A 26,129-nucleotide genomic window follows, 5' to 3' on the forward strand; every position below is an offset into this window, starting at 1 on the left:
TCGCAGCCATTGCCTTTAATGATCCTACTGTATAGGCACACAAGTGAGCTGTGAGACTTGTGGGTGAAGAAATGATCGACCTTCGTATTAGAACATACACAGCCCATTTTCACTTGTGATTTTAATACCCACAGTGTTAAAGAATCAGCACCTTTAAGTTCATAGTGTACATTACAGAACCAATCAGAAATAATTGTTAAATGAACACTTCAAAGAGACAAAATAATATGAGCACAAATATACTATGATTAAGATGAACTGTGATTGCACAAATCTTTTATTTCCAGGATCAAATAGTATATTTTAACATTTTAACTGCTTTTTAAAAAATGTTTTATTATTTTTTTTACATCTACAATAACTTTGAGCGTGTTAGAATATCAAAATAAATTCAACGTGATAAAAAAAAAAGAACAATGACACAATTGTATCTTTAAACAATAAAACATACAAATCTGGGATGTGAGTCTGCAGTATGTCACAACTATGGCACCATATTCTTTTAAGTCACAAAAAGTTCAAACATGACTTTGAAATAAAACACAGAACTGTAGCTACTGTAGTCATATAATATCGAGTCCAAAATGATCTTCTACAAGCCTACTTTTTGTGCTAGAGAAAAATTGCTTGTAAAGGAGCAGTGCTTTTAAAAAGTAGAGCTTGCAACAAAATGTCAAAAATTACCTTGAACTATTTACACAAGTTTTTTTTAATTAGCAGTTTTTTTGTTGTTATTGATTGTCACCTTGCTTTTTTATTTTTTACATATATCTCCTGGTCGATTGAAATAAATCTATTTCATATAAGAAACATCTATACAAAAAAAGACAAACAAATATAAGCTACATCCCAAATGGCACCCCATTCCCATAGGGCTCTGGTTAAAAGTACAGCACTATGTAGGGAATAGAGTGCCATTTAGGACGCAATTATTCTAACACTACCAATATGAATTAAAAAATGATTTCCCAGAACTTTTTACAACGAAATACTGTAATAGGATATTTTTACAACTCTTTTACAATATACACAACACATTCAACATTGCACCTTTTCAATATAGAATCTCTTTAAAAGACTTGTCCTCTCATTTGTTTTTTTTTGTATCAATGCTCATGAGTATGACCAAGTCAATCCTCATGGAATGTTTTCAGTGCGATACATCCGCGGTTCTCAAACCTCTCCTGGGGACCCGCTTCTGTCCCACGCTTTTGATCTATTCTAAAGCTAGCCCAGCTGATTCAACTTGTCAGCGAATCATCAAGCCTTTGACTAGGAGAATCAGGTGAGCTAGTTCAGGGCTACAACAGAATTGTGAATGTTCTGGGGGTCCCCGAGGAGAGGTTTGAGAACCACTGTGATAGATGACCATGATGGAATCCCTTTGGGCCCTGTAAGAGAGGAAGCCCATTGAAATTATCTTTCTCGTCACGTCAGAAGCCGCCGTTCCCATTCCTCTGCCTCTTGGCATCGAATACAGTTTGTTTAGCTCAATTTCATTTCAATTCAGGAAGTCAACTTAAATCCAAATTTCAGTTTTTCCTCAAAGCTTTTCAATGAGGAATGATGGATCTGGACTTTATTTGTTTACTTCCTGAATTTAGTGAATTTAAGCTGTGTACTGCTGTATTCCGGAACTTAATTTACTGAGTGATTTCACACTGTAGCCGGTCAAGAAAATAAGAAAATGCTTCGGTTGATTTGAGTGCCATTTAAATAAATACACAACATTATACTGGTGAAAATAAACACCAAAACAGTCATCCCTTCCTCTGATCTGCTCTCCCTCTTCATATTCAGATACCATTTGACCATAATATGGGATCCGTTTCACATATTCAATCTCAATAACATGCACGAGGACAACCTAAATACTCTTTTACCAACACGCAGATCACCAAAACAAAAATGATAGGCCTGAATCAATTCCTCTTCATCTCTGTGGGCAGATGACACAACAAAACATAAAACACACAGGACAGAACATTTGTAATCTACCTCACAATAATTCCAGACGTCCAGCTCCTTCAAATCAATCAATATGTCTCATCATTCTTCATTACGAATATTAATCTCCATAACAATCCGTCTCCATCCTTTCCATACCCACATTCACTTTCCCTCCTTTAACAAGTTACACTGTATTGAAGCGCGGTACTGTAGCTATGAGTGGTAAAAAAAAAATCTCTTCTCAGTCTTAATAATCCTTGTCGGAAACTGTATTTTGTACACCCATAAAGAAAAACTATGGAATTCACAGTGGTGAAGAAATCGCTGCTCTCTCAACCAACCATAGCGTTCATAAAAAAATGTGTAACAACATAAGATGCATCCCCCCCCCTGAGCTGTGTGCCAGTTGGGAAACTACTGTGAGAGAGTGCAGAGAGACACGATCCTGAGCTCTTTCACCGAGTACGGAGTCCGTCGTACACAAATTAAATGCAGAGAACGTTACATAGAAAGTCGTAACCAACACAGTTCAGTTTAATTCTTCCTCTTTTGCTTCTCCTCCTCTTCTCGCTTTATTTTTTATGCCCCCCCCCCCAATCCACTCTCTTGTACTGACAAAATGGTCCAATGGTCTCTCTTTGCCCTGCCACCCCCTCCTCAGCACCCCCTCCCCCATCTCAGAGGTAGAAGCCAGTAGTCTGTGGGTCTGGGAGGGTGGGTAGGGTCTGAAGACTGTCGCTGGCTGTCTGGCTGTTCACATTGGGCAGTAGACAGCTCCCTGTGTAAGCCACGTTGGTGTCGTTGAGGATGCAGCCGCTCTCCATCTAAACACAGAACACGAAAATATCACTGGAGCTGTATAGGACACAACCCCCCCCCCAAAACCAAACCAACTATAATCACTACACTAGGCTCTGTTCTATGGCGTGGTCATTGACACTAATCAGTTAACCTTTAAATGCAGTGGGTTAAATCAGGGTCACACAGAGTGATTTTCGGTATACACCTCACACATGTGGTTATGGGCTTTAAAAAAAAGTAGACAACTGTACCATGTCAGATATAGAGTTGAAATGTATTACATTTTGAGTTTGCATCCCAATATTACACTTGTATACATCACAGAAGACTGAAATATAACACTTTTTGACATAGAAACAGATTTTCTGTGGGTTTTTAGAAATAATGTTTATTAATTATGAAATTATTAAAAATATGAATAACATTCTACCCATGAGGACACTAGGTCATTTGACTGCAGGAAAGGGCTACTGTAGGTCAGGTCAGCCAGAGAGTAGAGTGGAGCAGAGCGCACACACACACACACACAGCGGTAGACAGCAGAGGCTGGGTGGACTGGGGGCCCGCAGTCATCAGGACAGAGAACACAGTACATGACATTGAGAAGGGACTAAACCATGCACTGCACCAGGGTAGGATTACAACAGGACCAGGCTACCGACTAAACCTCCCCCACAGACAGGGCCTGTACGACACAAGATAGAGTAGCTAACTGTATCTTGTAGTAGTCGCTCATATACTAGCTAACTACAAAAAGTAGCACATCCGCCAAACCAACAGAGTACCGACACTGGTACACGTACTGAGCTCCACTCTCTATACGCCAGAGGTGTGACTATGTACTGTATGAGGGAATCCTCTGTGTGTGTGTGAGGACAGAGTGTCTGTTGTGACAGCTCCTACCATCGGCCTAATTGTAATCCTGTTTAGTGGGCCCTAACTGGATTACCTCGGCATCATCCATGTAGAAATCCTAATAGGGCCACCTTATATAGGCCCCCTATAGTGGCAGGCCAGCAGGACACTGAGCACCTGCAGCAGGACAAACCCAGCCAGGTTAAGGTAGGCCAAACTCAACTAATCTCTAATTCTCTCATGCTACTCCGTCCCAAATCACATCAACACCCCCTGTGGTGGGATGTGACACCACGCGTGTAGGCACGCACCCATGCGCACACACAACATTTCCACACATTCTTCTGCCCCTGTATGTATTAGGTAATGATGATGGGCAAATTGTAGGTCAGGACAGCTCATGCTTGACTGGCCAGCTTGGCTCTATGTTCCTCTGGGGCATGGTCGCTGACCCCGAAGGAAAACACAGGAAAGGCGGAGTGGGGCGGGAGCATGAATGGACGCCGGTCCGGTTAGCACTCGCTGCCTGGGAGCTATAGCTCTCACTGTGGGACTCAACCACCATCGTCTCTCTCCCTCCAAAGAGATCAACCAACTCTTTAGTTCGTTACCCTTCATGGATCTTGAAACATTAATTCTGCACAACAAACAAGGAGAGAAAGATGGTGTCCAGCATGCAGAATGGACTGTATGATGTACTAATGAGCGGAGCTCTATAGTCCAGTTTGTCTTGCCCTGAGGCCTTGTCTTGACTGACTGGGCCCCTTGTGTCCCTATATGACAGGACTACTGCATACAGTAACAAAAAGGCACGCGTTGGTCCGGATCTCATCCTCGTCGCCAAATGTACGGAGGCTTGTTGTGCAATCAAACTGAACGTCTTGACTTCAGATCAACATGTTAGTACATTTACATTTAAGTCATTTAGCAGACGCTCTTATCCAGAGCGACTTACAAATTGGAAAGTTCATACATATTCATCCTGGTCCCCCCGTGGGGAATGAACCCACAACCCTGGCGTTGCAAGCGCCATGCTCTACCAACTGAGCCACACGGGACCACAAGTGGTAAGTGGTACAAACTTGTGCGACACTCACACATCCGTGCACGCACACCGCACGTGACATCATTCAATACTCGACTGCGCTAGAACACTACATTACTGAACACAACATACACTGTAACTGTAGAGTACTGTACGAGACACCCTGAAGCAGCAGCAATGGAAGTGGAATAGCCCACTGTTCTCTCAAACGCCTACACTAGTTCACGTCCAATCAGTGTCCGGATCTGAAGCCATGCTTACAATCTGTTCAAAGCTGAAAATGTAAGGTGGGCCTACAGACCACCGCTTTCTTCACAATCACATTGCGGTAGGATCAGACCAGGCGTTTAGGTCAAGGCTATGTTGTGCTGCCTGCAAGGACACAACCCTGGTGGGAGAGGTTATTCCTACTGCAAGTTGACGGAATCATTTCAACAGTTGACTTCACTGCGGTGCAATCCTCAAGGATCAGCGCTACTCCGACCTACTTCTCCTCTCCATTAATAGACTCGCCACTGCCGTGACCCTTGCTCTCCACGCATCGGTTTACATTGCATGTCTGCTCACATCAACATATCTTTTTTTTATTTTTATAATATGTTTATTATTTTCCAATAAAAATAAAGTAAAAAAGACAGCAATACAAACAATGACATTCATTGTACTGTTGAATGGGATGGCCAGTTTAGAGGACAAAACAAAAGTTAACTCACACATACACAAAATAAAACAAAATCCTATTAGGTGGTACATGTATAAGAAGACAGCATATAGTCATTACAAGCAGTGTAGTTCAGCCAAAAATAAATATTGAGTGGAGTACAGCACAGAGTAGCAGCAGATCGTCAGCCCAGTTATGAAGCGGGGCTAGACCATTTATCCAGTATCGGCTGCCATATTTTGTAAAACAATGGACTTCTATTGGAGGTGTTGTATCGAATCTTTTCCATATGTATTACATTCCCTAAATCCCGTAACCACATTTCAAAGGTAGGTACAGTCTCCAATTTCCAAAATTGCAATATGAGCCTTTTGGCTAATAGAGTACACAGAGAGACAGCTTTCCCTTCCTGGTTATTCCCATCAACTGTACCAAACAGAGCGATCAATGGGTCTGGGGCTAGAACTCTATCAAAGGCCTTAGATAAGTAATCAAAAATGAGAGCCCAGTAAGCATGTAATTTAGGGCATGTCCAGAATAAGTGGGTCAACGTCCCCTCATCCTGCTTGCACCTCTCACACAGTGGTGAGGTGTCCGGGAATATTTTATGCAGTTTTACTTTTGAGTAGTGTAACCTGTGTATCACCTTAAACTGTACAAGGTTGTGTCTGGCATTCACTGAACTGTGGTTTATATTCCTGAGAGCTTCTATCCAGTCCTCATTTGAGATTTCTGAACCAAGTTCTTGTTCCCAAGCCCTTTTAATGGTGTCTGTGGATACCTCTATGTGGGCCTGTAGCACATCATACAGTCTAGAGACCGACCCTTTTGAATGGGGTTTGACAAGTATCAAGCTATCTAATGTAGGACTATTGGGCTTAATGCCATACTGTGGGATATGTGTCCTTAAGAAATTCCTGATTTGGAGGTATCTGAAAAAATGTGTTGTTGGCATGTTGAACTTTGCCTGTAATTGTTGAAATGAAGCTAACTGACCATCTATGTATAAATTACCAATTGTTGTGAGCCCCTTCTCCCTCCACTGTGAAAACACCACATCATCCAATGCAGGGTGGAAAGCATGATTCAGGCTAATCGGGCTGTCTATGTAAACAGTGGGTATGTTAAGAAAATCCCTAATCTGTTTCCAGATCCTAAGCGTATGACAAATGACTGGATTGGAGTCATAAGTGGGTTTTTTCACATATGATGGGCTATTAACAAGTGCAGGGAGTGAGGAACGTTGACAGGAGGCCTGCTCGATCAAAAGCCATGAAGGCATATCCTTCTGTCTCATCGCAGGTAAACTTTCCCTCCAGAAAGACACAATGTTCAGATTAGCAGCCCAATAATACAGTTTGAAGTGAGGAAGGCCAAAGCCCCCCTCTATCTTGTACTTGCATAAATGCTTCTTTGAAATTCTGGCTGCCTTGTTATCCCATAAAAATGGAGTTACTATTGAATCCAGTTTCTTAAAATAGCTTTGTGGTATGAAATTGGGTAGACATTGGAAGAGGTAAAGAAACCTGGGTAGGACAACCATTTTAATAGCGTTTATACGACCAACCAAGGAAATAGGCAGAGTTTTCCAGAAATCTATATTTTGTTTAAGCTGATATATTTTCATGTCCCAATTCACTTTCAATAGCTGGTCAAGGTCTCTTGTCACTACAATGCCAAGGCTTGTGAACTTGTCCCTCACTGTTCTAAACGGGGTAGATTGCAGAAATTGCATATCCACAGGCCGTGATATTGGCATCAACTCACTTTTTTGCCAGTTTATCTTGTAGCCAGAGAAGGAGCCGAATGTGTTTATCAAGTTAAGTAATGGTGGAATAGAAGTTTTAGGCTTAGACAAAAACAAAAGAACATCGTCTGCATATAGGGAAATTTTGTGCTGTGTGTCTTTTATTTTAACAGAAGCTATATCGGCACATGCCCGAATGCGAGTAGCAAGGGGTTCCATGGCTATAGCGAAGAGAGCAGGCGAAATAGGGCACCCCTGTCGGCACCCCTTGAACAGGCGGAATGACTGCGACATTTCCTGATTGGTCACAACGGACGCCATTGGGTGTGCATAAATAATTCTTATCCAATTAATAAATTCCTTTCCAAATCCGAAATGCTCCAGAACCGACATCATATACTTCCACTCAATCTGATCAAACGCCTTCTCTGCATCAAGAGCTATTACCACTGCCTCAACTTTATGATCATGATACATTACGTTGAAAAGGCGTCTCAAATTGTAGTATATATGTCGGCCCGGGATAAAACCTGTCTGGTCAGGGTGTATGATGTCGGAAATATATTTTTTCAATCGGTTTGCCAATATCTTTGTCAACACCTTGTTTTCTATGGGGAGTAACGACACGGGGCGATACGACGACATCTCCATGGAATCTCTATCTTTTTTCAAGATCAGGGCTATTGTAGCCTCATTACAGTGTTTGCGGGAGTTTGGTATTTTCTTTGGATTGTTGAAACATTCGCAGCATAAGTGGAGATAGACTAGCGCAGTACTTCTTATAGAATTCTATTACATATCCATCGGGCCCAGGGGCCTTGCTGTTTGGAAATTGTGCTATCGCTGTGTTAATTTCATCTAAGGTTATCCCTGCATCGAGTGCGGCAGCTGCCCCCAGCTGCCCCCCTGTAGTTTAGGAAGTTCACATTCAGCGAGAAAGCGTTCCATAGTTTGTGGATCAGTAGCATCGCATTTTGATTGGTATAGCTCTGAGTAAAACTGCGCAAAGCATTTATTAATGTCCTGCGGATCTGTTACTATTTTACCCTTCTTGTCTTTTATTTTGTGAATAGCTCTAGATGCTTGTACCTGCCTTAGCTGTCTTGCTAATAATTTATGTGGTTTGTCCCCCAGTTCAAAATAACTTTGTTGCGTTCTAGCAAGTAAAGAGCCCACCCGTTTCGAAAGGATGGTATTGTATTCATACTTTAACTTTGTGATCTTCTCAAGGACTGTATACGAGGAATTTGTCCTAAAAACGTTCTCCTGTTCCCCTAACTCTCTTTCAATTTCTCTCAGCCTAGTATTGGCACGTTTCTTCCTCTCTGATGTATAAGAAATAATGTAACCTCTAATCACCGCCTTTAGAGATTCCCAAAGGGTGGAGTCGTCAACATCCCCCGTGTCGTTAGTACTGAGGAAAAAGGCAATCTGCTCCTTCAAATACTGACAAAAAGCCTCATCTTTCAACAGGTATGCGTCTAAGCGCCACGATCGCCGACCTGTCGACATATTGTCGAGTTTCAGCACCATGGACAGAGGAGAGTGGTCCGTAATTAGAATGGGGTGATAGGTAACCGACTCAGCTGCTGAAATTAGTTTGGAGTCCAACAAAAAATAGTCAATTCTGGAATATGATTTATGAACTGATGAAAAGAAAGAATAATCCCTGTCTGTTGGGTGCGTCAGTCTCCAAATATCGACAATGTTAAGGTTTGTCATCAATGTATTTAGACAGACACTGGCATTTGATTGTTGAAGTGACCTTGATAGCTGTTTATCTAAAAGAGGATCTAACGTACAGTTAAAGTCACCTCCAACAATAACACTTGTATCCGAGATATTTGGTATGGCCTTAAATACCCTTTGAAAAAATAATGGATCATCGAAGTTGGGTCCATATAAATTGACCAAGGTTATTGGTTTTGAATTCAGTGTACCAGCCACAATAATATACCGACCATTAGGATCTGAAATCGAGGTTGAGTAAACAAAAGGAATGTTTTTCCTTATCAGGATTGCTACCCCTCTCGCTTTTGCATCAAAGTTAGACTGGTATATCTGACCGATCCAGCCGACTCGTAGCTTGGCCTGCGCGGAGCGTTTAATATGAGTTTCTTGAAGAAGCACTATGTCAGCACCCAGTGATTTAAGATGAGAAAAAACCTTAGCTCGTTTCACGACATGCCCTAATCCATTACAGTTCCAGCTGACTATCTTTATTCCACCTGGTCTACTCTGTGCTCGGTCACTATGTGGCATTTCTTATTTTAAAGCAAATTGCTGCTGTCAAACAAAACCCTGAAGAAAAACGTCCCGCCGTGCGGGAGCTTGTCATGCCACCTGTACTAATAAACGTGAACATAAAACACAGACCCCATCCCCCCTCCCGTCCCTCCACCCGTCCCTTTACTGAGTGACTTCCCCAAACGAAGCGCTCCTTGACTAACACACAAACCTTAGGGTGTCTAGACATAAAGCTTGAACTAACTCGTCGTCTATAGATGCTCCGCATATAAACTAATATTAAATAACACTTAACTTAACTCTCACGTTAGGGGGTGAGTGGCGTTAAAACATGACATGCCAAACAATGCTATATTAGCCACAACATCTCACCTATCATATAAGTCCCAATTTCTGATCTTCTGATCGAAAAGACATAGGCCGGAAATTCAATTCACACACATTCCTGGCCTGTATTTGGCCATTTAGCCTGCTGGCACAGCCGTTCTGTATCCTCAGCCGGGGAGCTTGCTTGTCAAGAACAGATCGGCCTCTTTTGCGTTGTCAAACGTACGTGTTGATCCCTCGACTGTCACCTTAAACCGGGCTGGGAAGAGGAATCCATATCGGATGTTGGCCGCCCTGCATTTGTTGCGTACCTCATCATACTCTTTCCGTTGGTTCCTCACCTCCAAGGTAAGATCTGGGTAGAAAGACACCCTGGCTCCGTTGTAGTTAAGGGGGAACTTTTGACTAGCCAGCTTGAGGATGAGATCCCTGGTGTGGGGATAGTGCAGCCTTACAATGAATGGCCTTGGTGGCCCGCCCTTGGCCGGCTTCGTTGCCTGTGCTCTGTGTGCGCGGTCGATCAGGATGGCCGTTTTGAAGTGTTCACTCCCCAGCAATGCCGGTATCAGCTCCGAGACAAATTCAGTGGGTTTCCCTTTCTCAGTGTCCTCCTGGATCCCACATATTCGGATGTTCTGGCGTCTTGAATGCGACTCGAGCATTTCCAGTCGGGCCTTCAGGGTTTTGTTGTCATTTTTGAACGTTGCGCACTGTTTCTCTATGTCCTGTAGCCTGGCCTCGTGATCGATTGTCGTCTGCTCAACCCCGTGCACCCTTCCCTTAGTTGCCTTCACAGTTTCGGCCAAAGTCCCAATACTCTTTGAGATATCAGCCAACCTTGTGTCCACCTTCTTGCTTAGTGCGTTTATGGCAGCCAGTATGTCACTTTGAGTAGGTTCTGTGGGGAACTCTTGGAAGCTAGCCTCTTCAGCTAGCTCCTCGTGGGTCGGCGACGTTGAAATTGGTTCGTTGTCTATCTCATTCCAATTATCTTGTTTAGCGCCCCCTTTTTTGTTGCCTTTTCCTTTTTTCATATTTGTTTGAAGTTATAGGTTGTGAGAGGTTAAGATAAATATTAATTTGTTTCAAAATTGAGCGGAGCTCTAGCAATGCACGTCTACTCCATAGCACGCTCTCTAGCGCCCCCACATCAACATATCTTAACGTTGAACTACAAAGCAGCAGCCCAAACGAGCCCGAGGCTGGGCTCCCCATGCTATATTAGTGCCTTTATAGAGAACCATCGCTTTCATGACATAGAAAACGGAGCTTCTAAATGCTGGGCTGTCAATGACCATTAACAAAACGGTCCCATAAACAACACAAGACAAATAAACATACAGTCACAGAAATTCCCCCAAATACTACACAAGAAAGAGACATTAGGTTGATTATCGATCGACGAGCATCTTGCTTTATTCTTTGACTCTTACCTTGCAGTGAGTGGCATCTTGTGAAGCGGGGCTATTCAAAATGCCGTAGGCGTCCAGAGTAGGCATGGTGTGTTGAGGCTGTGATAGCCCCAGGATGTAATCTAAGGAGTTCTGTGTGGTGGAGTACTGGTGAGGGAAATAGGTGGATGGGACCTGTGGATAATCTTGTTTGTGATGCTCCAGATGGTCCGAGAGGTTAGCAGTCACCCCTCCTTGTCCCTGGTAGTGACCTATGCCCCCTACCGTAACCCCGTTCATGACCATGGCAGTCGAGTCACCCATACCGTAATCCGTGTGAGTGACCTCTCCTTCTGTAGTGTGTGAGAGGGTGTCCGCGTGCCCGTTGGGGTAGGAGACGGTGCGGGCTCCGTTAGCGGTCGGTCCCAACTGGTCGTCGTAGCCGGGACTCTGCCAATCGGGATCAGGGTGCACCCCGTTGAGAGGTTCACTGCTGCTGCTACTTGCCTTCTGCTGTTTGAAATGGCACTGAGACTGAAGCTGGGCCTGTAGGTGCTGGTTCGGCTGCTGCCACTGGCTCTGAAGATGGATGTTGTTGTGGTGTTTGAGCTGCCCGGCCCCGTGAGGCCCCAGCTGGGATGTCTTACCGTTGACCAGGGGGAGAAGGCTGTGGCAGTGGTCGTCCAGCCCCGCATGCATATGCTGCTGCTGGGGAAGCCAGTGACCATTATGGACCACGGCTAGTGAGTTTGTGTGCTGCAGTGTGTCTGGCTGGCTTGGCGTGGGGACGTCCGTTTGTGTCGGGGGCCAGGGGTATTTTGCCAGAACGGGCTTGACTAAGTTGAGGTGCTGCTGCATCTGCTGGGAGAGCTGCACTATGGGTGGCTGTTTTGGTAGTCTGTGAGGGGGTAATATGGGTTGGGGGGCAGGAGGGTTAGTAGCCTGGGGGTGGAGGGTAGAGATATGCATAGTGGGGGTGGCTTGGGTATGAGGGTTAAGGATAAGGGCAGAATTAAGGATAGGGCCTGGGGGATGGGTTGTGGTGGAGGTTTGTGGTATGGACAGGTGACTGTCCCCACCCTGACCCTCCTCGGTCTTGTTCTCCAGCGAGTCGTGGATGTAGGACAGGATCTCGTTGTTGGTGAGCAGGTCGTTGAGCGAGGGGATGTAGTGCGGATCCATCTCCACTCTGATCATCCTCTCATCCAGCAGCAGTAGCTCCAGATCCTCTGCGTTCAGACCCAGGTTCTCCAGCGCAGAGAACAGCTCGCTGATAGGAAGACATTTACTTTATTTGACAAATTCTAAATACATAGAGTCGCCTCAGCCATGGGAGTACAACAATGCATACATAGAAAAACCATCTGAATTAAAAACTCATTATCCAAAGGGCAAAAGAATGGAAAGCTTGGGCAAGACTGGCTGTACATTGGGCAGTCCAATGGTACTTTACACTCAAATAAATTGGAAAATACTTATTATATTATATACACAAATATACAATTACCTGTTAGAGCATGTCTCGTCCCCCTCCAGAGATAGTGAGTCCAGGGTGGCGAGCAGCGGGTCGAAGCTGGACGGAGGCTCTCCGTTGGGGCCAGTGGAGGTGGTGACCCCATTGGGCACAGAGCTCCAGCTCTCTCCCACACCCCCACCCAGAGGGCCACCGCTATAGCATCCACTGCTCTGCCCTTCCCCCTCACCTCGCTCACTAAACAGACTACTGTGGAAGGACATCTTGGGCTCGACGGCTGGTTGGCACACGTACACGGACTCATCCTGCCTCATCAGCGCCCCGAGCAGGGAGCTGGGGTCCAGTCCACCGTTATCCTTCGACGGGTTCTTGTCCAGCTTGCCCTTCTTGGATTTGGTCTTGCCTTTAGCCTGGAGTGAGTCGGTGAGGCCGTGGATGGGGTAGCTACTCTGGTAGAGAAGGGCCTCGCCCGTGGCGAAGGTGAAGGGGAGGTGCATGGAACGCTTCCTCAGGTGCTCTCCTCCCTCCTCCTCCCTGGGAACGAGAGGATGGAGAGAACCAATCAGAACACACTCTTACTATTTAGGACAAAACTCCAGCAAAGTCAAGTTTCCGTGTCTTTAAAGTTGGTGGCAGCTTCATTTTAACAGTGTGCCGCAGCGGTTCCCAAACTAGGGGTCGTGACCCATGTCGGCTCGCCTGATATGAAAATGGGGTCGCGGGAGAATTTCCAAAATCCTGGTAAAACAATATATAGAAAAAATATATTTTGTCCCTCAAAATCATTGTAATGTGGTTAACTTTAAAAGTCTAAATGAAAATTATTCAAATCTAAAAAGGTAAAATTCAACCAGAGCGCGCCCTTAGATCGTGGGAAAAGGCCGCTCTTGACCGTTGCACTTGACTAATTTCCATGGTGAATGGCTAAACCCGGCTACGCTATGAAACCACACACTATTGCAGAGACTGACATCACCGGCAGCAATTGATATGGTGAAAACAATGTGTGGGGATGCATAGGCACAGACACTCACATCAATACCTCTGTCAGACAACACTGAAACTAAGAATTGATGCTATAGCTAACAATCAAGAGGATACGCTGACTGAACGACTCAAACTCCCCACCTTATGCTCTCCAAATGGATGTTAGCGGTGAGGGCCCGAGATGCCCATGCATCGACTTTAGTTCGCTGCATGTCGGGGGATGCTATTCACGAGGACATATTGTTGTCTCACGATTCCCAAGCATGATATGGCACAGGGGGTGTTCACAATGTGCTGAAAAACAGATTCCATGGGATCGAATAGTGGTGCTTTTGCACAGATGGGGCTCCATCTATCACTGGACGGCGGGCCGGGCCTCTGCACTTTAGTTATGAACGTGTCTCCCTCTGCCATATGGACAACATTGTATGATACACCCACTGAGCTAGAATGGATACACCGAGAGCTGAGCGCAGAACTTTGAGATAATGCAGCAGGTACATTTGATTGTAAACTGTACTGAGTACACCTGTTCATAAAACTATGTGGAGATATGGGATCAGAGCATGACAATGTTCTATTTCACACCGAGGCTAGGTGGTTATCGAGAGGTAGTGTTGAAAATATTTTTTTAATTGAGAGAGGAACTGTTGTCATTCGCAATGGATTTAAATTACAGACTTTGTGCAATGAAAAGAAAACGTGTCTCCTTGCCTATGTAACAGACATATTTGGGGAACTGAACGAACTGAAGGCAAGCATGCAGGGAAAAACAAACAAATTCTACGGATGAGTGAACGAATCAGCGAAATCCGTTTTGACTGTGATCCTGGGTCAGTTGACGTGCCGGTAAGTGAAATTGAACAGCTGATGGAGCTGCCATGTGACTGAATGCTGCAGACAATGCGTTCACCGGTCACTATGGAGACGTTTTGGTTCTTGACTCAAAGGGAATACAACGCAGTCTCCCTCAGAGCATTAAAACTCATAGTATGCTGATTCAGTGCTCTCATCTGCATTAAAACCAAATATCGATCCAGGTTGGACGTGACAGGAGAGATGCGGTTCTCACTGTTGACCACGCCTCCCGACTATGAGACGCTCCGACATGACATGCATCAAACACACCCATCTCATTAGTGGTGGTGAGATAAATTACTTTAAAATGAGTGACTGTCAAAGCCCCACATTAAAAAAAGTAAATTACATTTTGTTTTTCATATGGTTGGGGTAGCGAGAATTTTCAGATATCAATATGGGGTCGCGGGCCAAAAATGTTTGGGAACTCCTGGTGTACAGTGTACTATTAACGTGATGATATCCAATCTACTGTCCTCCCTCTGTCTCACTGGGAACAAGAGCAGGACGAGAAAGAGATTACCAGAACACCAGGGACTACTATGGACGACTATATGGACTAAAGTCCCTAACACTAGGGACTACTATGGACGACTATACGGACTAAAGTCCCTAACACTAGGGACGACTATATGGACTAAAGTCCCTAACACTAGGGACTACTATGGACGACTATATGGACTAAAGTCCTTAACACTAGGGACTACTATGGACAACTATATGGACTAAAGTCCCTAACACTAGGGACGACTATATGCACTAAAGTCCCTAACACTAGGGACTACTATGGACGACTATATAGACTAAAGTCCCTAACACTAGGGACTACTATGGACGACTATACGGACCAAAGTCCCTAATACTATGGACTAAAGAGTTCTGACTGTATAGGATTACATATTACATTCACCTCATTGAAATCCTTCATACAAACAGACAAAGCAAAATCCCCAGTGCTAAATCAACCCCAGTGTCACATTTAACACACAGAAAAGTGTTTAGGGTTAAAAAATGTATTCAAAACATCATTGGGTTATGAAGTGGTGAAGAGACTAAAGCTGCACTTACACCAGGGGCCTCTGGGTGGCGATGATGTAGTCAGGCTTGCCGTTCTTGTAGACCAGTCTGGCGTTGGCTTGGACCCACCTCCAGCGGTTATCCTTAGTGAGCAGTCTGAACACCGTCAGCCCGCTCTCTCCTGTCTTGATCACTGGAATCACATAAGACACTGAGTCAGGGGGGGATGTATCAGAACCAATGGTTGTATGGTCATAACTGAACATAGGCAACACAGTGCATATGTGCACCCATGCATGGAACCAACCCCTACACACTCATGACGCTTACAAAAGCAAGTCTGCAGAAATATGCTATTTGCACACATGCGAGTGTACATGCACCTATGCACGCAGGCACCGCCGCACCTCAGTGTGACCGCCACACCTCACTCAGGTCTACCACAACATTACCACAAAAGGTTCTACAGCTGCACCATTGAGAGCATCCTGACCGGTTGTATCACCGCCTGGTATGGCAACTGCTCGGCATCTGACTGTAAGGCGCTAGAGGGTAGTGCGAACGGCCCAGTACATCACTGGGGCCAAGCTTCCTGCCATCCAGGACCTATATAATAGGCGGTGTCAGAGGAAAGCCACACTGGCAGAGACTCCAGTCAGCCAAGTTATAGACTGTTTTCTCTGCTACCGCACGGCAAGCGGTACCAGAGCGCCAAGTCTCGGACCAAAAGGCTCCTCAACAGCTTCTACCCCCAAGCCATAAGACTGCTGAACAATTCATAAAATCGCCACCGGACAATTTACATTGACCCCCCTTGTACACTGCTGCTACTCGCTGTTTGTTTGTTACCTATGCATAGTCACTTCGCCCCCACCTACATGTGCAGATTACCTCAACTAGCCTGTACCCCCGCACACTGACTCGATACCGGTGCCCCCTGTATATAGCCTCGTTATTGTTATTCTTAATGTGTTACTTTTAATTTTAGCCTACTTGGTGAATATTTTCTTCTTCTTGAACTGCACTGTTGGTTAAGGGCTTGTAAGTAAGCATTTCACGGTAAAGTCTACACTTGTTGTCTTCGGCTCATGTTGTATTCGGCGCATCAAATAAAATGTGATATGTATACAAACACACTCTCCTCGATCCTTCTCCCAATTTGCCTATTGTTGGCTTTGCTGAGTGTGTCGTGGAGTAGAGCAGGTCTCAGCTGTGCAGCTTCCCAGAGTAGGTTCATTGTGGTGAATGGACGCAGGTGTGAGGCACTGTAGACCCATTGTTCTACAGAGGCTTGCAGTAAAGAGATTTGCAGACCGTGCAGATTTACACCCAATGTGTTCCCCTGCAGTGCTACCGAAACTCTTATTCGCGTGACAGTTTCAGTGGCTACTGGTGGACCTTGGATCTTTAATTCCATTTCTGATATGGATATGTGGCCCCAGTTCACCACTCTGCGGTACTCCGCTGTACTCTGGGTTTTGCACAATCTCCTTCATAATCTGGATTACGTGTAAACATATTCTCCACTCTAACCAACCATGTGCCACACAGAGACACAGACGGGTTGGTTGTTTAGCAACAAAAACGTTGCATGCGTAACTTTGTGGCAGAAAAGACGGGGTTGGTTTAAATTGCTGACAACATGTAAACTAGATTTTGTTTCCAAATGTTAATTGAAAACATAAATTCATTTGCACAATGAGCGCTTGTCTCTCAAATACATCGTTAGAGTTGTTGGTTTGCTAGCTAGCGATTTTTTGGCCATATTAGAATCGACATGAAATCAGTCAAAACACTTCACGACAAGACATGGCATCAACAAGATAAAACAAGCCACCTACGATTCCCCACAAGGCAGCTTTTAGTCAGTGTTGCTAGCTATCTGACCGCTCGTCTTTTAGAGACACCAACCTACTACCCTGGACTACTTTCTAAAAGCAATGAAAGGTTCTGAGTCAAAAGTTTGAAAAGGCAGCATATTGTACTGAAATAACTCTCTGTTCAACAATGAATGCTGGATTATTTGCTGTTGATATTAATAACGTCATGCTCGTCTTTGCGCTCAGTAGTTTATTTTAACACTTCATTAGGCAAATTGTCCCCTCCAGCATTTAAACTCAGTAAATTGGTGGATTGATATTGGCCAATAACAATAATATGAATAACATCATGCTTGTTTTGGAGCTCACTAGCATATTTTAACTCTATCATTAGGCAAATTGTCCCCTCCAGTACTTCAACTCAGAGCTCGATTTGTTATGTACTAGAAACTCAGAGAGATGGAAGGGGACGTGACATTGTAAACTTAGAGAGATGGGAGTTATATTTGCCATCAACCACTGAGCAGTAAAGAGCAGTATGGAGAGTAGTGATACATGGTTAGAACAGGCTCATTGTGTTTACATGCTACTGTAATAGGTCTCGGTCTCTCACCCACATCTCAAACTAGATAGCTCTATGTAGTACTAATAAGTATGTGGACACCCATTCAAATGAATGGATTTGGCTATTTCAGCCACACCCGTTACTGACAGGTGAATAAAATCGAACACAGCCATGCAATCTCCATAGACAAATGGCTGTAGAATGGCTCGTACTGAAGAGCTCAGTGACTTTCAAAGTGGCACCGTCATAGGATGCCATCTTTCTAAGTTAGGTCGTCACATTTCTGCCCTGCTTGAGCTGCCCCGGTCAACTGTAAGTGCTGTTATTGTGAAGTGGAAACGTCTAGGAGCAACAACGGCTCAGCTGCGAAGTGGTAGGCCACACAAGCTCACAGATGGGCATGGTGAGTGCTGAAGCGCGTAAAAATCGTTCGTCCTCGGTTGCAACACTCACTATCGAGTTCCAAACTGCCTCTGGAAACAACGTCAGCACAAGAACTGTTCGTCGGGAGCTTCATGAAATGGGTTTTCATGGCCGAGCAGCCGCACACAAGCCTAAGACCACCATGCGCAATGCCAAGCGCCGGCTGGAGTGTTGTAAAGCTCACTGCCATTGGACTCTGGAGCAGTGGTAATACGTTCTCTGAAGTGGTGAATCATGCTTCACCATCTGGGAGTCCGACGGACGAATCTGGGTTTTGGCAGATGCCAGGAGAACGCTACCTGCTCCAATGCATAGTGCCAACTGTAAAGTTTGGTGGAGGATAAATAATGGTCTGGGGCTGTTTTACATGGTTCAGGCTAGGCCCCTTAGTTCCAGCTTAAGGAAATCTTAATGCTACATCCATACAATGACATTCTAGACGATTCTGTGCTTCAACGTTTGGGGAAGGCTCTTTCCATATATATAATTTTTTTATTAAAAAAAATGTTGGGGGTAGATCAGCTTTAATATTGCAGATAGATTGTAGATTCCATCAATTTAATTGTCTGCATTATTTCCAATCACCCATATATTTGTTGTATATATACACACACAAACATCTTCTAAAAATATCTTTTCCTTTATTATTTTGCCCTGACCCTACCACCCCTCTCCTAATTGGAGCAAACTAATGGACAACACCATCTAGGCTTCTACTTCCAGCTTATTTATACTATATACAGTACCAGTCAAAAGTTTGGACACACCTACTCATTCAAGGGTTTTTCTTTATTTTTTACATTGTAGTATATTAATGAAGACATCAAAACTATGAAATAACACATGGAATTATGTAGTAAAAAAAGAAAAAAGAAGTGTTAAACAAATCTAAATATATTTTATATTTGAGATTCTTCAAAGTAACCACCCTTGGCATTCTCTCAACCAGCTTCATGAGGTATTCATCTGAAATGCATTTCAATTAACAGGTGTGCGTTCTTAAATGTTAATTTGTGGAATTTCTTTCCTTCTTAATGAGTTTGAGCCAATCAGTTGTGTTGTGACATGGTAGGGGTGGTATAGAGAAGATAGCCCTATTTGGTAAAAGACCAAGTCCATATCATGGCATGAACAGCTAAAATAAGCAAAAGAGAAACGACAGTCCATCTTTACTTTAAGACATGAAGGTCAGTCAATCCAGAAAATGTCAAGAACTTTGAAAGTTTCTTCAAGTGCAGTCGCAAAAACTATCAAGCGCTATGATGAAACTGGCTCTCACGAGGACCACCACAGGAAAGGAAGACCCAGAGTTACCTCTGCTGCAGAGGATAAATTCATTAAAGATACCAGCTTCAGAAAACGCAGACCAAATAAATGCTTCCCAGTAACAGACATCTCAACCGCATCTGTTCAGAGGAGACTGTGAATCAGGCCTTCATGGTCGAAATCCTGCAAAGAAACCACTACTTAAGGACACCAATAAGAAGAGACTTGCTTGGGCCAAGAAACACAAGCAATGGACATTAGATCGGTGGAAATCTGTCCTTTGGTCTGATGAGTCCAAATTTTAGATTTTTGTTTCGAACTTTTGTGAGAAGCAGAGTAGGTGAATGGATGATCTCTGCATGTGTGGTTCCCACCGTGAAGCATGGAGGAGGTGGTGTGATGGTGCTTTGCTGGTGACACTGTCAATCATTTATTTAGAATTCAAGGCACACTTAACCAGCATGGCTACCACAGCATTCTGCAGCGATACACCATCGCATCTGGTTTGCGCTTAGTGGGACTATCATTTGTTTTTCAACAGTACAATGACCCAACACACCTCCAGGCTGTGTAAGGGCTATTTAACCAAGATGGAGAGTGATGGAGTGCTGCATCAGATGACCTGGCCTCCACAATCACCCGACCTCAAGCCAATTGAGATGGGTTGGACCGCAGAGTGAAGGAAAAGCAGCCAACAAGTGCTTAGCATATGTGGGAACTCCTTCAAGACTGTTGGAAAAGCATTCCAGGTGAAGGTGGTTGAGAGAAAGCCAAGAGTGTGCAAAGCTGTCATCAAGGCAAAGGGTGGCTACATTGAAGAATCTCAGATATATTTTGATTTGTTTAACACTTTTTTGGTGTTATTTCATAGTTTTGTTGTCTTTCTATTTTGCTAGATATTTTTAACTGTGCTGTTTCACAAAAGTGCTGAACCTATATACATTTTACGGACACAGCATATTTGACAGGTTATCTTGTTTTTAATCCCACCCTTCAGCTCCACTCAACTCCTCCCATCTCTCTTAACACCATCCATTTGCCATATATTTTTCAACTGTGCTGTTTCACAAAAGTTCCCTTTCCTGTTTCAGCATGACAATGCCCCTGTGCACAACGAGAGGTCCATACAGAAATGGTTTGTTGAGATCGGCATGGAAGAACTTGACTGGCCTGCACATAGCTCTGAACTCAAGTCCATCTTTGGGATGAATTGGAACACCGACTGATCAGTGACCGACCTCACTAATGCTCTTGTGGCTGAATGGAAGCAAGTCCCTGCAGCAATGTTCCAACATCTAGTGGAAAGCCTTCCCAGAACAGTGGAGGCTGTTATAGTAGCAAAGGGGGGGACCAACTCCATGTGAATGCCCATGATATTGGAATGAGATGTTCGACGAGCAGGTATCCACATACTTTTGGCCATGTAGTGTACATCAAGTTTAATTGTCAAGGTACTGTTCTAAACCAATATTATTTGGAATATTCCATTATTTATTATTTTTTTGAGGTAGAGACGTCATATTAAAAGGCTTACTGCGGACGTGGTTCTCAGCACAGTAGAGCATATCAGCTGCATGGATAAACTGGTATCCAGAGCCTCGGACCCGGAGCTCAGCCTCAGTGTAGCCCAGCACGATCTTCCCCCTGCAATGCAATAAGATTCACAAAAACACCCTTATTATAGACGAGACGACAATGCCTACAATAGACAACTGGTTGAAGCTCAGTGTTAAATTCAAATCTCCCTATCATCATATGTAAGCCAATATGACACAAATCTCAAAGAAAATTCCAAATCAACTTGTAGGTACACAACACACTCCCCGCCTCTCGTCCGTTACCGAGAACCACATACCAGAATTTTTAACAGGGCAGTTAGCAATTGAGTTTTTAAATTATTTATTGCGCCTACCTAGCTCAAACTCAAGACGTTGGATTAAAACAAGACTAAAGAGTCCATAAAGTGACTATTGGGCTTAAAAAACGCCGGATTGACAAAATTTGTAGGTACATCAGTTTTTATCAAATGTATAATGTCTCACTCTCACTTGCACATTTCCGTCTTAAGAAATAACGATCAACCTTTTTATAGCTGACAACGCTTACATCTTTTTTAGCCGAAACTCACAACACCGGGTTGGTTGCTCGGCAACACAGCTGCTTGCACCATGCTGCCAGTCATATGAAGTGTACATGAGCAAACCAAGGCTAATGTATATAGCTAGCTATATGGTGGTATTCACACTAAGGTTAATCAATGAATGCAAACGGATATTTTGATTAGCTAACGTTACTTGTACAAAGTAAAGCAGCTAGCTAACCAACAGGCAAATACAGGTAACTGTTAGCTAGCTAATGAATGTGGTTTTGTTTTGATTAGATAGGTAGCTAGCTAGCTAACGTAACATTATACCAGTCAGATGAGAGCTAACGTTGGCAAGGTAAGTAACTAATAGATCGAGCGAAGTGGAAAGATGGTGTGTGAGGGTCAACGGCGCGGGACTACAACTCTCCGGAGACGGTTTAGCCTCATCCTTCCCTCCCTCGGCGGGGTGCGAGGTGATCTCAAAGGGGCCGGCGGACAGGACCCCGACACCAAATAATGGTGGAGTACACACAATATTCTAAGGTCCCAGCTATGGGGCCGTGCCGAAATTGACATAGAGATTATAGCGGGCAAGAAGTCAATGAACCAAGGGGCCTGTAGACAGGACCCCGACACCGAATAATGGTGGAGTACACACAATATTCTAAGGTCCCAGCTATGGGGCCGTGCCGAAATTGACAAAGAGATTATAGCGGGCAAGAAGTCAATGAACCAAGGGGCCTGTAGACAGGACCCCGACACCGAATAATGGTGGAGTACACACAATATTCTAAGGTCCCAGCTGTGGGGTCGTGCCGAAAATTGACAAAGAGATTATAGCGGGCAAGAAGTCAATGAACCAAGGGGCCTGTAGACAGGACCCCGACACCGAATAATGGTGGAGTACACACAATATTCTAAGGTCCCAGCTGTGGGGTCGTGCCGAAAATTGACAAAGAGATTATAGCGGGCAAGAAGTCAATGAACCAAGGGGCCTGTAGACAGGACCCCGACACCGAATAATGGTGGAGTACACACAATATTCTAAGGTCCCAGCTATGGGGCCGTGCCGAAATTGACAAAGAGATTATAGCGGGCAAGAAGTCAATGAACCAAGGGGCCTGTAGACAGGACCCCGACACCGAATAATGGTGGAGTACACACAATATTCTAAGGTCCCAGCTGTGGGGTCGTGCCGAAAATTGACAAAGAGATTATAGCGGGCAAGAAGTCAATGAACCAAGGGGCCTGTAGACAGGACCCCGACACCGAATAATGGTGGAGTACACACAATATTCTAAGGTCCCAGCTGTGGGGTCGTGCCGAAAATTGACAAAGAGATTATAGCGGGCAAGAAGTCAATGAACCAAGGGGCCTGTAGACAGGACCCCGACACCGAATAATGGTGGAGTACACACAATATTCTAAGGTCCCAGCTATGGGGCCGTGCCGAAATTGACAAAGAGATTATAGCGGGCAAGAAGTCAATGAACCAAGGGGCCTGTAGACAGGACCCCGACACCGAATAATGGTGGAGTACAAATAAATGTTTTAAGGCCCAAGCTATGGGGCCGTGCCAGCAATCGGAAAAAATGAATATAGCGGGCAAGAATCAATAAACCAAGGGGACAGTAGACAGGACCCCGACACCCAATAAGGGTGACGAGCGACCTCGAGCGGAACCGAGAGAGAAACAGGTCGAGACGTGAGCTAAGTGACACAGGATGCGCTTCCTGACAGCCGGAAAAAAGGCGCCGCCAGCGGGTTGGGTACCGCTGGTGAAATCTTCTTATCTTGATCCGGTACAGCCTCAGAGGAAGGGCAACTCCGAGGAGACTGGTCCTCCCAGGGTTTCTCCATTGGGCCCGACTAATAGGGAGTTTTTGCTCCTGGCCACCGTAACGCCGTCTCTAACGCGGCAGCTCCGAGGAGTACAGGCCGGATCAAGGGAACCATCGAAGTCCAACTTACCCCGCTTTCCATCACGACACGTAGCGTAACAAAGGGCCCGTTAGTAGGGAAGTCCGTTGATTCTGCCGAAATTCGTAACCAACAAGTGATCAAAGCTAGCTAGCTATATCTTGCCAAGTAGGGGTTTTCACAAGGCTAAAGTCACCATGTGTAAACTGCTGACCTAAACACTTGCGTGTAATTGGAGCCCAAATAAACTAGCGATTGTCCTTGGCAGCCAATTAAAAAGTGATCTAGCTAAGTAACCTTAGCCAACGTATGACTGTAACATTAGCTAATGTCATATGGCCAGTTCACGCACCACAATATATCATAACGTAACTAACTTTAACTATCTAGTTAAGTTTAAAACCACCAAACGTTGGGAAAACTGCCACTCTAATCACATTCATTTGCATTGTACAGACCAAGCTACGGTAACGAGGTAGCCAGATTTCAGACAAGATAAACACTGCAGTTAGTTAGCTACGCTATATTTCCTCGACTAAGAACAACCAAGACCACAACACAAACCATAGCCAAGAAAACAAATTGATTTGTTAAGAAACAGGGAGTGAGTTATGTTGAACCGCATATAATAAATGGTTGAACCCCAAATACACACGTAAACAGAATCTCAGTTGTGCATGCTTACCAGACTGACAGCATCGCCGTTTCAAACACTTGTCGAATAAATTCCAGCTCCGGCATAAACTGCCTCTCTTGCGTCTTGACATTTATAATCCAAATGCGTGCATACAGTGTCAAATTACTTTTCTGTGTGTTCACAGAAAATCTTAAATCGCCATCCACAAGTAAAACGTAGTCAGGGGGCTCCACAAACTGCACCAGGTTAAAACAACATCAGAATCATTGCTTGCTTAGTGAATTGCTGTGTGCCAGTCAGTCTCATAGACTATACGTAACATAGTAAATGTAAATCACACTGAAATAAGTATGTTATGTTACGTTTGGTATGGTATGGTTACATCAGACAGAAGGTTACTTATTAAAGGAGACTTTTCCTAAATCTCAATTTTTCATGTAAATGGCATGATCTCAAAAACAAACCAAATTACAAAACAAGTGTCTGGATCCTTCAATAACATGCCATCACAAATAGAGATTTACTTCAGAAATAGGAAAAGTCTCGAGTGTGGTTGGTCGGGTGGAAGGATGGGTGTATAACAAGGATGTCTAGCAACTCAAACGTAGTTTGAGTCTCATCATGGACAGTTTTAGCTAACTACCAACTTTGCAACTACTTACTAATTTTTATATACTTTGCAACTACTTAGCATGTTAGCTAACCCTTCCCATAACCTTAAAAACCTTTAACATAACTCCTAACCTTAACCCTAACCCCTAGCCTAGAAAACCTTAGGCACCTAGCTAACATTGGCGTTAGCCATCTAGCTAACATATCGTACATATTGCTAATTAATTAGGACACATTTAGACCATTCTTTCATTTATAGTTTTGACAGCCCCCTCCTGACACACACACACACTTATTTACATTTAGTAGGTGGTTCTTAAAATAACCTTGGGTTTGTGGAGAGGCAAGTGGCAGTGAGTGGGGTGGTGTGTACTACTGTGTGCGTCTTGCTAGAACGGAGGAGAGATCAGCTCTCACAAGGAGGAGGTTGTTGCACTCATTCGTGAGATGCACGCCATCCCTCCTTTGGTTTTTGCCCCAGCACTACACAGATGATTCAAATAACCAACTCATCATCAAGCTTTGATTGGGGGGGGGGGGGGGGGGGGCCAGGACCAAGTTTGGGAAACCCTGCCCTACGGTACTGCCCAGGGACATTGTGATTTATGACAAAGTGGCCGACTGTGGGCATGCGCCTGTAACAGAAATGCAAACACCAGCTGGTTGACAGAGCGCCCGGGCCATCTCTATGCGCTTGTTGATGTCCTACTCCCACTGAAACATCCAACTCCTCCACTATGTGATATCAGAGTAGACCACGGTTGTCCTGGGAACATTTGGATGACCACCTCCTGATAAGCTCGCGTCTGACGCACAAGGGCTGTCCCCTTAGTCGTTTCCACCAAGGTGGATGACTATGATATATTCACGGTCACGCCTCGCTTTGGCGAGAAATTCTTTTTCAAAACCCTTCCATTGAGAACAGCTCATCCATATTTTGTGCTCCTGTAGTCATCTAGCCCACTTCATTGTGTAATCGCATAGTAAATATTTGCTTGAGTCTTTGTTTCCTTGCTCTTGCCAATTTGCTTTGAGCAATGATAAGTAGGAGTATAAACTGGGATCTTATCAATAAATAAAATTGATAAAACGCATGATATTGTGAGGGTTCACAAGGAGAGCATGTGTTATGCTGTATTATAAACTGGGTGGTTTGAGCCCTGAATGCTGATTGGCTGAACACCGTATACCACGGGTATGACAAAACCTTTATTTGTACTCTTCTAATTACGTTGGTAACCAGTTTATAATAGCTATAAGGCACCTCAGGGGTTTGAGCAATAAGACCGAAGGGGGGGTGGTATATGACGAATATTTCACAGCTAAGGGCTGTAACCAGGCACTTCGCATTACGTTGTGCGAAAGAACAGCCCTTAGCCGTGGTATATTGGCCATATACCACCCCTCCCCCCTCGGGTCTTATTGCTTAATTATGTTGTA

The 26,129-nt window shown here is 44.3% G+C and overlaps 1 protein-coding gene across 2 annotated transcripts in view; it reads right to left on the bottom strand.

The window, feature by feature from the left end:
* Positions 1-243: 243 nt before the first annotated feature.
* ahr1b (aryl hydrocarbon receptor 1b) overlaps positions 244-26,129 on the bottom strand; it is a 79,563-nt gene continuing 53,677 nt past the window's right edge. For both annotated transcript variants that reach the window (XM_071387293.1, XM_071387292.1), the window contains 5 exons: positions 20,969-21,078; positions 15,412-15,553; positions 12,532-13,032; positions 11,067-12,294; positions 244-2,774 (listed from right to left, as the gene is read on the bottom strand). In XM_071387293.1, coding sequence (XP_071243394.1) covers positions 2,628-2,774; positions 11,067-12,294; positions 12,532-13,032; positions 15,412-15,553; positions 20,969-21,078 — 2,128 coding nt within the window. In that variant the 3' untranslated portion in view covers positions 244-2,627. The remainder of the gene's footprint in view (positions 2,775-11,066; positions 12,295-12,531; positions 13,033-15,411; positions 15,554-20,968; positions 21,079-26,129) is intronic.

This window comes from Salvelinus alpinus, chromosome 38 (genome assembly GCF_045679555.1).
Source record: "Salvelinus alpinus chromosome 38, SLU_Salpinus.1, whole genome shotgun sequence".
Taxonomy (NCBI): Eukaryota; Metazoa; Chordata; class Actinopteri; order Salmoniformes; family Salmonidae; genus Salvelinus; species Salvelinus alpinus.